This window comes from Chiloscyllium plagiosum, chromosome 7 (assembly GCF_004010195.1).
Source record: "Chiloscyllium plagiosum isolate BGI_BamShark_2017 chromosome 7, ASM401019v2, whole genome shotgun sequence".
Taxonomy (NCBI): domain Eukaryota; kingdom Metazoa; phylum Chordata; class Chondrichthyes; order Orectolobiformes; family Hemiscylliidae; genus Chiloscyllium; species Chiloscyllium plagiosum.
The window spans coordinates 36,400,549-36,415,832 of NC_057716.1; the positions used below are offsets into that span (position 1 = coordinate 36,400,549).

The 15,284-nt window shown below is 38.5% G+C and overlaps 1 protein-coding gene across 2 annotated transcripts in view; it reads left to right on the forward strand.

Annotated features, from left to right (window-relative positions):
- Nucleotides 1-13,237, forward strand: part of LOC122551476 (calcitonin gene-related peptide type 1 receptor-like) — an 81,109-nt gene extending 67,872 nt beyond the window's left edge. Inside the window, exons 8-13 of one of the 2 annotated variants that reach the window (XM_043693437.1) lie at nt 3,747-3,900; nt 5,356-5,416; nt 5,551-5,617; nt 5,780-5,998; nt 9,334-9,375; nt 9,474-10,655. In XM_043693437.1, the coding sequence (XP_043549372.1) occupies nt 3,747-3,900; nt 5,356-5,416; nt 5,551-5,617; nt 5,780-5,998; nt 9,334-9,375; nt 9,474-9,548 (618 nt within the window). In that variant the 3' untranslated portion in view covers nt 9,549-10,655. The other variant, XM_043693436.1, reaches the window with a different exon arrangement.
- Nucleotides 13,238-15,284: the final 2,047 nt, after the last annotated feature.

A 15,284-nucleotide genomic window follows, 5' to 3' on the forward strand; every position in this document is an offset into this window, starting at 1 on the left:
GTGCAGAGGGATCTTGGAGTCCATGTACATAGATCCCTGAAAGTTGCCATCCAGGTTGATAGTGCTGTTAAGAAGGCATACAGTGTGCTCGGTTTTATTGTAGAGGGATTGAGTTCCAGAGCAGTAATGTCATGCTGCAATGATACAAAATGCTAGTGCGGTACACTTGGAATATTGTGTACAGTTCTGGTCAACCCATTACAGGAAGCATTGGAAAAGGTGCAGAGGAGATTTACCAGGATGTTGCGTGGTCTGGAGGGAAGGTCTTCTGAGGAAAAGCTGAGAGACTTGGGACTGTTCTCATTGAAGAAAAGGAAGCTAAGAAGGGATTTGATAGAGACATACAAGATGATAAGAGGATTAGATAGGGTAGACAGTGAGCCGTTTTCTTAGGTTGATGATGTCAGCTTGTACGAGGGGTTATAGATGCAGATTGAGGGGTGATAGATTTAAGACAGATGTCGATAGGCAGGTTCTTTACTCGGAGAGTGATAAGGGCATGGAATGCCCTGCCTGCCAATAAAGTTAACTCACCACATTAGGGAGATTTAAACAATCCTTGGATAAGCACATGGATGATGATGGGATAGTGTAGGGGATGAGCTTAGATTAGTTCACAGTTCGGCGCAACATCAAGGGCTATCACTTGCCGTCAATTTTTAATCCCAGATACAGGAGCGAATTCATTCACTACTCACTGCTTTTCACTGTTTTCTCCACTTGATCAAAAGCTCTTTTTAATATCTAGCCTCTTTTGTAGTCACCAGTTTGAAACAACATTCAAACAGATTTTCAGATAGCTAAAATATTTTTTAGCCACATATGAAAATTATTGTGTACTGTATTCAGTCGATGAACTATTATTCACAGAACTGTTTTTCAAATCATTTTCTGCTCTTCGCTTGATAATGACTATTGATATATTTCTGATATATGATATCTTTCTGAGAAAATAATATTCTTCCTAAGTAAATGTTTATTGAGATTCAAGTACTTTCAGTGATGTTTGTCTTTTTGCTATTCGAAATTAGTCATTTCAAGTTCCACAAACCTGACTACAAATTGAGCCAATGGAATGTTAAAGCATAGTATGAAGCCAATCAGCCCAAAATATCAATGTCAGCTCTCAAAAATAACTCCCCAATTAGTCCCACTTGCTCACTTTTCCAATATCTCTGCAAGGCCATATCCAATTCTCTTTTTTGAGTCACTCCAATTGCCTTAGATCAAGGGATTTATTTCCGTGTTTGAGGTGATTAATAGCCTGAATGATAACAGGCCCACTTGCGTCTGGGTTAATGACAGTTGTTGTGGGATGAAGCCCCTTCAGTGGTCACTAATTGGCTACAAATCACCCCAATTAGTGGTGGAGTGGAAACTTGGGGCTTGCCTTCCTGGATCTTAATTCTGGTGGAGCTGGAAACAAAGTGGTGTCCAACAGGACCCTATCCACAAAATTAATTATCTCCAAGCTCACAAGCAGTGAAAGCAAAAGATTCTGCTGAACGACAGGAAGATAAATTCAAAACAAATCAAAAAGTGACTAACAGTAATGGAAAATATTGATTATAAAAATGCGTTTGTTATGTCACCATATGAGCAATATTTCCCTTCCCAAAAGTAATCCAGGTCCATGGGCAAAGTGCTGTTGTGCATTGACAGAATTAATTTCATGAGAATGTGAATTTGTATTTACTTTTTAAAATGATCTTGGACTGATAAAGATATATAATTGTCTAATCCTGCGGGTTCGACTTTACCATCCCTGGAGGTGTCATAGAGTCATCGAGATGTACAGTGTGGAAACAGACCCTTCAGTCCAATTCGTCCACGCTGACTAGGTATCCTAAATTGATCTTATTGAATTTGCCAGCATTTGGCCCATATCCTTCGAAACCCTTCCTATTTATGGGTGGCACGGTGGCACAGTGGTTAGTGCTGCTGCCTCACAACGCCAGAGACCCAGGATCAATTCCCGCCTCAGGCGACTCTCTGTGTGGAGTTTGCACGTTCGCCCTGTGTCTGCATGGGTTTCCTCCCACAGTCCAAAAATGTGCAGGTTAGGTGAATTGGCCATGCTAAATTGCCCGTAGTGTTAGGTGAAGGGGTAAATGTAGGTGGGTTGCGCTTTGATGGGTCGGTGTGAACTTGTTGGGCCGAAGGGCCTTTTTCCACACTGTAAGTAATCTAATCTTATACATCCATCCAGATGCCTTTTAAATGTTGCAATTGTACCAATTCCTGTGGCAGCTCATTCCACACACGTACCACCCTCTGTGTAAACAAGGTGCCTCTTAGGTCCCTTTTAAATCTTTCTGCTGTCACCTTGATGCTCTGGCCTCTAGTTTTGGATTCCCATACCCCTGGAGAAAACAACCTTGCTGTTAACCCTATCCATGCCCCTCACGATTATCTAATTAGTCCAGTTGAAGACAGGATAGGAGAGGAGGGGAGGGGGAGGTGGGAGGAAAGGAAGTAGCCTCTGACAGACAAGCCCCTGCCATTGCATACAATCCCCTTGACCCCCTTTTCCACAGGACACCCACCTGACGAGAGAAGTGTAAGAAGTACTTACCTTGTTGTTGGATTCCCCTGAGAGAGTAAGCTCAGACTGGCAAGCTTAATGACCCCGATGTCGCCAGCCTCTGATTAGGTGGCAACCTCTGGGTTGCTAGTGTTGAGGCTTATGACAAATTGAGAGACCTGTCCCTGCTTACTGCGGGGTGGCATGAGAAGACAGGGAAACGGTGTGGGGATGGCATGTTAGTCTCGACCGAGTTACCTTGCTAGGCCTTCAGATGAGGCAGTATATTAGGGCCCAGGGCTTGGGTGGTTCAATGTGCATGGTGTCTTGTGCTTAGTTTGCGATGTAGAGTTGGGGCTTGGGCCAGATAAAGCAACAGGACCCCAATTACTGTTCCTGGCTCTGATGCTCACCTCCACAATTAGGTAAATAAAAGGAAACATTCCACTGGATATTTTCTGTAATTGTTTAAATACAATGCATTTTCTTTTCAATAGAATCATAGACTTGCTACAGTGTGGAAACAGGCCCTTCGGCCCAACAAGTCCATACCGACCCTCCAATTACTAAACCACCCAGACCCATTCCCCCTAACTAATGCCCCTAACCTACACATCCCTGAACACTATGGGCAATGTAGCATGGCCATTTCACCTAACGTGTGCATGTTTGGATTATGGGAGGAAACCGGAGCTAACTTTATATTGTGTCTATTTCTGGCAAAACCTTGTTTGAAATAAGCACAAGCCATATTTGTAGCATATAATTATCTTGTACTACATTTCCGATTTTTCTATCATCCATGATTAACTTTCTTTGAACTGATACTTCAATTGCTCCAATGTGTTAGCACACTGCAGGGAATGCAGAGAAACAGCGGGCTAACTTTGCTGCTGTTTTTTCAGGTTGTCCTCTTCATTTAATTGAACTGCTTAGTTAATTACATGACATTTTCCAGTTTTGGCACTGTGTAATTAACTATGACCCACTGTATTACATTCACTAATCATAAAGCAAGAATTATTGCTTGAATAGCACTGACAGGTTCTAAACCTCGCAGCTTCTGCTGAATAAAATGGCTCTCAGTAAGCTTGTTTGATATTTAGTGCTGGGGCAAAATCTGACCTTGGTTCTGAAAGTTCTTCTCATTTCAGATCCAGCTTTTGTACGCTAAGGTGCCCCTACACAGTCACAGTGCAAGTCTTATCCTTGTTCTTTGCAGGTCAGCTGTAAAGTGTCACAATTCGTTCATCTGTACTTAATGGGCTGCAATTACTTTTGGATGTTGTGTGAAGGTATTTACCTTCATACATTGATTGTCGTTGCCGTCTTTGCTGAGAAGCAGCACCTGCTCTGGTATTACCTTCTCGGATGGGGTATGTATTTTCTAAACTGCAGTTTGGTGGTGACAATGTAGACCGTTTATTATATCAAATGCAGCACAAGCTTACATATGCATTTGTGTTGCAGGAGTGTTTGTGATTTGTGAATTTTGATCTCGCAGTATTAAGTAAAGGCCTGGCATTCTGAAAGTGAATATTAAAATTGGAAACAGGTTCCTTCATGCTTGTAATGAAAAGATTGTGAAGCAACAGGTAGGGTCGTTAGCATGTGGAAGTGGTACTTCAAACCTGTTTTTTTCAGAACTATCAATGGAAGGAGATTATTGCAGAGAAGAATTAATGAAGACGTAAGGCAAATGCTGTCATGCTCAAAACATGAGACGGTGACTACATGATTTGAGAGTTTGTGCTTCCATTATTTTATGAGCCTCCCAGGTCATTTCAGCTTAAAGGTTGAGTTGAAAATGTTTGGATAAAACTAGCAGCTAACCACAGTCTGGCAAATTTTCACCCTGGGTCAACTTGGATTAGCACAGGCCAATTTCCAGGTGCCCTTTAATTTTGGCAGGAGGCCTAGCCTGTTTTGTAGGTGAGGGCTCAGTAGCCAGCTGTGGAATCCCAGGGGAACCCTTTAGCAGTGAACTGCTGCAATATTTGACAGTCGGGTTAAGCCCGTGCTGGCAAAAGGTTGATTCCTGAAAGTAATTGATCTTGAGTTGGGAGGTTTGGAGGGGTGTGTGGGTGGATCTCAGAGTAGTAGTGTCCAGGCCAGGGGATCCCAGAGGGGCTTGCCTGATGACCAGTGAGAAGAGCAGCCCACCCTAAGGCTGCCACCACCTGACATTGAGCACACAGTCTATCTAATGTTCTCCTAAAATGACAAACCAGGTCCATTGTACATTCACAAGATCTGGATTTGGATGTTAAAGGGGTTTACTGCCTAACATAAGCTGCAGCTGGAGTTGGTACTTCATCTGTGCAATGATAAGGCTGGTGGAAGATTGCTGAAGACATAGCAGTGAATGAAATATGACAATACCTCATTACCCACCACTTCTTGGCCAATTTTTACTTGTCTGCAACAGACATAAATCCATTTAGAATGTGTTATAACCAATTGCCACCTTATCAGAGATTTTGTCAGCTGTACCTGGAATCAAAGCTGACTGAAAACCTCAGAAACAACCCAACAATGCCTATTTAAGCAAACTGCATAACAAAATGTTCAGTTTTCTTATTGATATCCGTACCACATTCAAGGAAATGGGTCATGAGCTGTTTCTATGGAAACACTGTCATTGTATCCAGTGCCAATTCTGAAGGTTAATGAGTTGGACAGTGCTCTATTAACTTTACATTAGGCAGAGGAAACAGCAGTCTGCCGATTACAACTTGCGCGGAACAGGATTACCAAAAACAATCTGCATTACAGCCAAACATTGACAATGTGAGCAACAGAATTGCCCAAATTAATGCTCTTCTTTGCAGGTTTCCCACTTATTCCAGCCACAATCCATGCAGTAGCCAGAAGCTTATATTACAATGATAAGTAAGTGATTAATTTGTGTGAACCTTCCCTTTCTCTTTCTTTATAATACATTTAAATTTGCGCAAAAAATCTCATGCTTTATAGTTATTTAAAATAGCAGTCAATTTATTCTTTAAATGTTGTCTCTTGTACAGTTGCTGGATAAGTTCAGAAACACATTTGGTGTACATAATTCATGGCCCTATTTGTGCTGCCTTACTGGTAAGTTTAAATGACATTTTATTTTAATTGCATTTAATTTAAAAGGTTCACTGAAGAAACAGCCTATCATATGTATTAAGATACTGTTAAGTTAGCAACCAAATGAGAAAGCATGGTTCCAGAAGAACAGAAAATGACTGATACTTATTTTTGTTTCTGTAGGTGAACTTGTTTTTCTTGCTGAACATTGTCCGTGTCCTTATAACAAAGTTAAAAGTCACACACAGGACAGAGTCAAATCTTTATATGAAGGCAGTCAGGGCTACTCTGATTTTAGTTCCCCTGCTTGGGATCCAGTTTGTGCTGGTTCCATGGAAGCCAGAAGGCCGAATAGCTGAAGAAATCTATGAGTTTGTAATGCATATTTTCATGCATTATCAGGTAATCTTCATTATTAACCTGTAATTTGCGTTGTACATAGATTAAGAAATGAAGGCATTTCAGTGAAATGACTTAACTGTTTGAGAAGCATCAACATTTTCTTTCCCTTTAATAGAGGTTGAGAGTTTCCCTTTGAGTGTAATATCTTCATTTACAGCAGAAAGATAAGGCACTTGTCAATGTCTAAATAAGAAAGAATTAATAAAGTCAGCTTTAAACTGTCTATGTTTTTGTCAAGTTAAAATAATGCTAAAATACATCCTACACATAGAGGTGAGGGGAAAACAAAAGTATTGGTAATTTTGTACTGTGCTAGAATATTGACATACTTCTCAAACAGTTAAATAGTTTCATTGGATGCTGCCTAATCAAATAGTACAACTGGTTTCCATTAAGCCTCAAGCTATATATACGTTCATGTGAATATTTCAGACTGCTTCTGGCAGATTTTCAGTTCAAGTTGTAATGCATCAGACTAAACCCTCTCAAAGTATGTTAAGGAGATAACCTAAGCCATAACCTTTTCTTGTTTCAAAGCCAAATGGTAGGTGTTACATTCTAAATGCATTTCAGTTGATCAAACTACCAGTGTTTGAAGCAAAACATGCTTTATTCATGCACAATAGTTAAATTGCATATAAAAGAAAGAAGGACTGGAGTAACTTAACTCGACTGGAAAATCTAACAAAATAATAGAATATGTAACTGCTAAACAGCAACTGTTCCAATATAATAACAACTCATAAACACACCCTTGGCAAAGCAAATTCAGTAAAATAGATTGTCTCATGTGTAATTCTCTAGTCCAGGAGGAAAGAATATGAAGAGAAAACCTTCAGCGAGAGAGAGAGAATTCCAGCTTTTAGCTATAGGAAAGAAGAGAGAAGTGGCAGCTTTCACAAACCCAACAACTGCTCAAAGATATACTGATATTCTCGTTCTTTGGGAGTTTGACCCCACCCATTCAGGTTGCTTCTATTGTTCCAACTTTAAAGAAAAACATCCAAGGCCTCACAAGCTGTTTCCTTTATTGGCTTGACACAGACCGCTCATTGCGTCTGTCTCAACCTCTCTTCATAAAATAAAACAGGACAAAATACATTTCTTAAAGCTGTATCATCACCACAAAGTACAGTTTACTGTAATTTGAAATTTGCAACTCCCAGAAGCAAATAATGCTCTACTTGATGCAGCTGAGCACGATTTTAAAATGCCTTGCTCTGTGAAGCATCTTTTTCTGATGGAGTTTATTGGTAAAGTTATGTTAACATGTAATTTTGTATTTATTGTCTTGAACCTATTAATGGTAGTGATGTTTTGTATCTGTCATATTTACGATCAAGCAGATCTTGCTAATTACAAGATACAAAACATTGCTATCGTTAATAGGTTCAAGACAACAAATACAAAGTTACATGTTAACATCACGTTATCAATAAACTCCATCTACCATCCCATTACACATTTAACTGGTCACTTAATTCTTATGTGGGTACACAGTCACTGCCCCCTTTTTATTTATCCTGTGTAAGGCCTCACGTTGTGAATGCTTGCATCGAATCTATCTGCTGACCAGTAAAGGCTAAGCATCGCTAACCACATTCAAACAATGCAAATGCAGAGAAGTCCTGAAAGGGTATGTTTCCCTCATTTACATCTGCTTTCCATAAAACTGTCAAGATATTGGCAGGCATATTCTATGGCACCTGGCCAAGATATCGAATGGAACATGTGCCTGGTGACAGAGATGTAATGTGGATATCCTCAAACGCATTTCCACCTGACAAACCCACTATAGGTCTGCCAAAATTGAGGTTATTTAAGCCTTTTAAGTGACCTATTCTTGACCATTTCTGCTTCCATCAGCATTTTACCCAGAGGTGTTGGTGATTGCATGGTAAAACTGTCATCTTCTTACTGGTGAAGACACCCTTCTCTGTGGCTGTCAACGTCTTGGAACAGAAAGAGTTATATTTTCAGCAAGAAATAATTAGAATTAGAACTGCACTCGCTGTTAAATGTGGATCCTTTACTATGTCATTGTAGCAGACTCCTTCTGCTGGTTTATATAAATACAGTTAAAAATCACACAACACCAGGTTGCAGTCCAATAGGTTTATTTGGAAGTACTAGCTTTCGGAGCACTGCTCCTTCATCAGGTAACTGTGGAGCAGGATCATAACACACAGAATGTATCACAAAAGATTACAGTGTCATGCATCTGAAGCAATTTTTTGAACAAACCTTGATTGCTGTTAAATCTTGTTCAAGACATCGTTTCAGTTGCATGACACTATAATCTTTTGCTATAAATTCTATGTCTTATGATCCTGCTCCACTAGTTACCTGATGAAGCAACAGCTCTCTGAAAGCTAGTGCTTCTAAATAAATCTGTTGGACTATAACCTGGTTTTGTGTGATTTTTAACTTTGTCCAACCCAGTCCAACTCCAGCACCTCCACATTATAATATAAATATGGAATATCAGGTGAGAAAAAGCACTATTTTAAATGTAAAGCAGTGGCCATTCTATGGCTTGCACCTGGCCTCTGCAGATGAGCCCCACAACAACAATGATGAACTGCACTGAAAGATGCCCTATACTCAACACTGCCACCCCCCACTTACCAGTTTTCAGGGCTTGTCTTCCTGACCCCAGCATAATAAGTAAAAAAAATTAGCTTGCCTTTGAGAATCCCTAGAGTGTGGAAACACGCCCTTTGGTCCAACAAGTTCACACCGACCTTCCGAAGAGTAACCCACCCAGACCCATTCCCCCATCCTACATTTACCCATGATTAATGCACCCAACCTACAGATCCTTGAAAGCTAAGGACAATTTAGTATAGTCAATTCACCTAACCTGCACAACTTTGGATTATGGGAGAAAGCCAGAACACCTGGAGGAAACCCACACAGATATGGGGGAGAATGTGCAAACTCCACACAGACATTTGCCTGAGGTTGGAATCAAACCTGAGTCCCTGGTGCTGTGAGGCAGCAATGCTAACCACTATTTTTAACTTTGTCCAACCCAGTCCAAATCTAGCACCTCCACATTATAATATAATATGGAACCTCAGGTGGAGAAAAAGCACTATTTTTAATGTACAACAGTGGCCATTCTATGGCTTGCACCTGGCCTCTGCAGATGAGCCCCATGCATGGAGACACCCTTTTCCCCCAAAGCCTCAGCAGCCAGCGGCAGCCACCCTGAGACTCACTACGCAGATGTGTGAGCTTGGATTCTACTCTTGGTCATGATAGTGGGATCATTTACCTTTGATAAAACTCTGGCCTATAATTGACTTATTATTTTATCTTTCTTGTTTTAGGGCCTATTGGTGGCAACTATATTCTGCTTCTTCAATGGAGAGGTAATGTACTTTGCATGTTCTAATAGTTCATTAGAAACTATTTAAAGGAATATAATTTAGGAAAGACTTTGGGCTCATCGGGTGCCTTATTTTCACAGATCTTCTGTTTCATAATAACCAATGTATCCAACCAACTAATTGACATTTGTGAAGACCATTTCTCCAAAGACTAAGCTCATCTGTCAAAAATATTTCTTAAAATATTCTTCAGAAGGAAAGAATTGTGCATGGCATTATCAATCCACTGGAAAAATTTGGATTGCTCAGTAGTAATTGAGCAATTTCTATAGAAACACCATAGTTGTTGTCTTTTCATGTACACTTGTTCCAATAAATGGAGCATGCTATAACTGACCTGTAAGTGTTCTGATTTTGACACTAATTTGGAAACATAAAATGTGCTCATAATTTTATCACTTTGAGGAACAGAAATACTGATAAAAGTAACTTAATTGGCATCTTTCACCTTACAATTCCAAGTACAGCCCAGTCAATAGTATCGGATGAACTAACATCAACATGTTTACAAAGCTAAAGATATTACTAAAAACAGCCATACAATTTCAAAAGAACTGTAATTTCTGTCAAAGTAAATCTTAACCTAAAATTTCCCTTCATTTTCTAAGCATCTTTCTTGTTTATTAATAATTATCATATCTGGCTGTGTAATTTTGAAGGCTTTTGCATCTGGAAGCAGTTTTGGTAATCATTTATATACTCTCTTTTTCATAAAGAAGTAAGATGGCATACTGTAGATGCTGGAAATCTGAAACAAATACAGAAAGTGCTGAAGAAACTCAGCAGGTCTGGAAGCATCTATGGAGAGATAAACAGCATTAATATTTCAAGTCTGATGTGACTATTTTTCAGAGGAAACATATTGGACTCTAAATGTTAATTCTGTTGTCCTTTCCACAAATGCAGCAAGGAGAAAAGTTTGCTTTAAAACCCCATTTTAATTCTAGAGTTTGTACTATGGCAGAGTATGACATTCAGTTTAGGATATCAATATTTACCATTACATAAAAGAAAATAAAGACACATCAGCTATTATGGAGATTCAAAGTGTACTGCCTGACGGTGTAATAACTTCTTAATATTAGAGGATCATTCTCGAGATAATATTGATGGCTGTAGCCGTGAAATGAAGTGAGCCTCTGAAGCGATCGGTTCCAAACTGAAATAAATAGAATTACCAACTCCGATTTATCCTGTAAAGATTGAGATGAGATGTCATAGCAAAAGCTAATGCAAGAGGAATGATGTAGGAGTCTTGCTTTTCTTCTGACAGGTTCAAACTATTTTAAGACGTCACTGGATGCAGTACAACATTCAGTTTGGAAACAGCCTGACCCATTCAGAGGGCCTGCGTTCTACCTCTTGCACTGGTACTTCAATTACAGAAGTACACGGAGGTCTGTATAGTCATGAATCCAATGGTGAATATGTAAATGGCAAAACATGCCATGACATTGAAATCATTGGTCTGGAAACAGGAGAAATATGCACCTAAGGATTAACTACACACACGCTTGTATTGTTGAAGATTTCAACGACAGTGAGCATCTTCCTTTCACTTCAATGTAAGAGTTCAGCTGAGTCAGCGCTGAAAGTTATTTTCATCATCAAAATGTTACTTCTGAATTGGTTATTTCATATGAGATGAAGGGAAGGACCTGATGGATATATCCATGACCTGCAGGAATTTAGCTTTGTCTGCACTCAAAGTTATTTTCATCGTCGATACGCCTCTCTGCTGATTTTCAAGTGATTGTTTCGCGTGAGATGAATGAAGAACATAATGGATATATCCATAGCCTTTGACACAGTTGGAAGAAAGTATCCTGTACTGAAACAAGAGACTTGGAAATATTCTTGCATTTCTGGTCTTCTGACCAATGTCTCACAAACTGTCAGGCTGTGAAGGTCGGTGCAGTAGTAGATTCTAATTCCGCAGGAAGGTGGTCTTTGTCAGGTTGATAAGCTAGTATACTGGTTACTATACAATCACTCACTTGTGCCACTATTGTTATACACCTTACCAATTCAAAGCTCTCTGTGGTGTAACTTTCACTGATGTAGAGAAAAAAATCTTAACATTCCCTCAGGGTTTCAGTTCACTGCCCTAATTATATACTAGTTTTACGTTTTCTACATTTTATATAAAGCAGGCTCTTATAATTATTACACAAAAAGCTATATAACTATCTTGCAGTATTGAATTTTTGAATGTCATAATGCTGGAAAGTAAAATAGTGCTCAATTGTAACTTTGTTTACTTTGTAAATACAATTTGTGAAGTGTTGGCATATTTATTGCTTGCATAGTAAATATAGTAACAATGTAAAAAAGTATTCTCCTTACTTTTTTAGCTGGAAAGTGCTTTGAAACATTGGTGATCATGAAAAGCTTTATATGAATGCAAGTCTTTCATTTACATTTTCTTGTTTTTTTGTAAAGATGCAATATTATATTTTTGATTTGTTTAATGTGTGATGATATTAACCATCAAAAATTGACCTATTTGCTGCCTTACATGTGTAATGCTTCTCAGTGATTCAACATGACATGAAAATGTATTGAATGTCTGACTTCCTTACAGTTATTGCAGAGGAGGTGGAAGAAAGGAGAAGGTAGTCTCTTAATTTCTTCAGGGAAAAGCTGGTATGAGTTTATTGAAGGCTGGGGGCTATTATTAAGCACCTCTCAATACACATGTTCGATTATTCCAATTTGAAACTCCGCTGGGTGGACAATAAATGCTAGCCCAGCAAGTGATATCCGCATCGTGTGAATGAGTTATAGTAAAATTTCATCTTGATAGTTTTTTTGAGTCCGTTCTATAATTTGTAAAGGTAATGTGACAGTATAGTAAACAATATTGGAATCTATTCATCATTATGCAATGTTACAGTGCAGAAATAGTTTCCTTTGTCCACTCTGCGATTTGTTTTGTCCACATTTTGCTTATTCTCACTCAATTGCTCAGTGCCCACTAGTATTCTTCCCTTTACAAGGAATTATCCAAATAATTCATTCACTTTTTCATTGCATGTGGCAGTGTTCTAACCCTCTGAATGTCATGACTTTTATCATTTCTCCTGATCAGAATTTACTCCAAGAAATTAAACATTATTTGGAATGGGAAACCAAGCAAATGTTTAACTTTTTAAGAAAAGTATTTCAACAGCAAAGGGTAATTTTATAATGGAAGTGGAGATTTAAACTTTTTTTGTTATCATAAACGGGCTACTTAATATTGTTAAAGTAAAATTAAAATAAATAATTCAGTAGTTTAATCTGACAGTTGTCAAAAACATGTTTTCAACATACTTTCAATGTCAAAAGTTGCACAATGGTCCTAACATGTATACAGTCTGACAGAATAAATCACATATAATGTCGGGATTAATGTCTTTTGTGTGTTTGGAATTGAAAGGATTATATAAGAAATATCATAATTTTTTACAACATTTAGTGTTTCTGAAAATTTTAAAAATACAGCTTTCAACCAAACTGTGGGGGATGTACTCTCCTCTTGCCTATTATCTGCTGTATGAATGCCAGAGCTTACTCATATTGTTGTTGTGGCTTTCACGTCTATTATTGTCTTTGTTAAAATGGTCATGGCCAAGTTGTCAAATGTTTTATTTTGTCAGTAAGAGAAACATTTATTGAATTTGTGTGATTATGATTGCAAGGTGACAGTTAAGGACTTAATGAATGAATATTGTTATACATCAGGAGCAGAAAATGCTATATAATGTCCTTTTGTGTTAAAAGGTGATAACAGATCCATGTTTCTGCAGGATGGTGTGACCATAACAGTTTAAGATAATTACACAAAGTTTATAAATATTTGAAAAAATGAAAATAAAAATTGTTCAAAATTTATTTCTGATGTACATCTTATTTGTTTTTTCAAAGTAATTCACAAGTATCAAACTATAGGATGAATATCAAGTTTTATAACAAGTGTCGTGCAGATTTCTTTTATTTTCAGATTATGCATTTCACTGCAGTGAACAATACTGGCAGTGTGTTCTGTCAGTACATACCATGGGAAAATAATTATTGTGATTTTCTGTGACAGAGCCTGTTCATAATGGGATCATCAAATTGGTCTTATCAGTGGTCTTATAAGCTGTTCTTATCCAATACAAAAAAAACTCAAACAAAAGCAAAAATGTCATTTCCTGTGGTGATGTTATTTGCTGTTGTGAAGTCACTTCCTGTTCCTTTTCTCAGGGGGTGGTAGATGGGGGTCTAACTCGATGTATTTGTTGATAGAGTTCCAGTTGGAATGCCACACTTCTAGGAATTCTCATGCGTGTCTTTGTTTGGCTTGTCCTAGGATCCAAAACCTCAACCTGAGCTACAAATCTTCTCACACTTTGATATGCATGTTAAAGCTGAGCACTCAAAACTGCCCTGGGCAGACTGTGTCCAATCCCAGAATGAGAATCAACCAATATAGCCTCGGGTCTGGGAAGACGATGGTGACTTTACCCGGTTTTTACCTTTTAGCTGACAGAAGTGGAATTAAGAAATCCATCCACATAAATGTATCTCATGGGTAAATACAGATCATCGAGGTACAATCCTAAAATGAGAACAAAGATTTTAAATTATTTTTATTTACTCACAGAATGTGGATGTTGCTGGCCCAATTCTAATTGTCCCTGAAGAAATGACGGTGTGTAATTTACCCAAACCACTGAACTGTGTGTTGTGAAGGAACTCATGTGGTGCTGCTAGGCAGTGTTCAGGACTGATTCAGGAGTAGCAGTATATTTCCAAATGAGGATGCTGACTGATTTGAAGGGGAAGTCCAAGGTGCTGCCATTGTCCTTCCAGGCGATACAACCAACAAGTTTTGAAGAATTTGGCAAAGTTGCTACAGTCCCAAAACAAATTTAGAAGAAAAGACAGTCAGCGGCACAGTCATGATTATCAAGAGAGAGAAACAGCAGCAGCCTTCGAAGCAGAAAAAAAGGAGGGCTCAGCATGCTGAAGGCAAAACCTTATTCAGATGCTGCTAAGAAATGTTGGGGGATGAGTATGAAAAGAGAGAAAAGCTAGTCCCTCTTAGAAAATACAGCCAACTCAAGACAAAAGGCTCTATAAGAAGCAACTAACTGAAGGGAAGAGAGGTTGTGCAGTGACAATTACACTGGCTTGAGGCCCAGGCTAATACTATGGGATCAGGAGTTCCAATATTATCACGGTAAGTAGTGGAATTTAAACTAAATTAATAAAACCTGGAAAAAGAAAAAGTGTAATGATAACTATCATTAATTGCTGGAAAAAGAACATCCCTGGTTCATTAGTGTCTTTTCGTCAAGGAAATCTGGCATCCTTCCTTGGTTTGGCCTACTTTTGACTTCAGATCCACAATAATGTAGTTGGCTGTTAATTGCAATCAGCCAGCTACTCTGTTCAAGAGATGGGCAAAAAAAATGCTTGCCTTACCAGTGATGCCCACATCCCAAAACAGTATTATGAAGAGGTTCTAAAAGGTAAATTTAGTGATCCCTAAGGATATAAGAGTAAAAGAATGAAGCAGGAGGAAAGACTTAAAAGAAACTAGAGTGTGGAAGCGAGTTTTCATCCCACTTTATAGCTACCTTGGTTCCATGAAATGGAACCATTTGGGAACATTGAGAAAATAAATTTAGACTGGGGCTTCAGAATTGGGAACGCCACAGCATTTATTTACGTTGAAAATGAGCAATTAAAAAAAAAATACTAAAAAAGGCTAGCAGAACAAGAAAGTCAGGGAAAATTGAAGATTTAAGAGGACCAGAACTCTACAATCGAGCCACATTGTGTGATGGGAAATTTGATGGCATCTAGAGAATGAATGATGAATGAATGAATTATATGTTTATTGTCACTTGCATTTTACA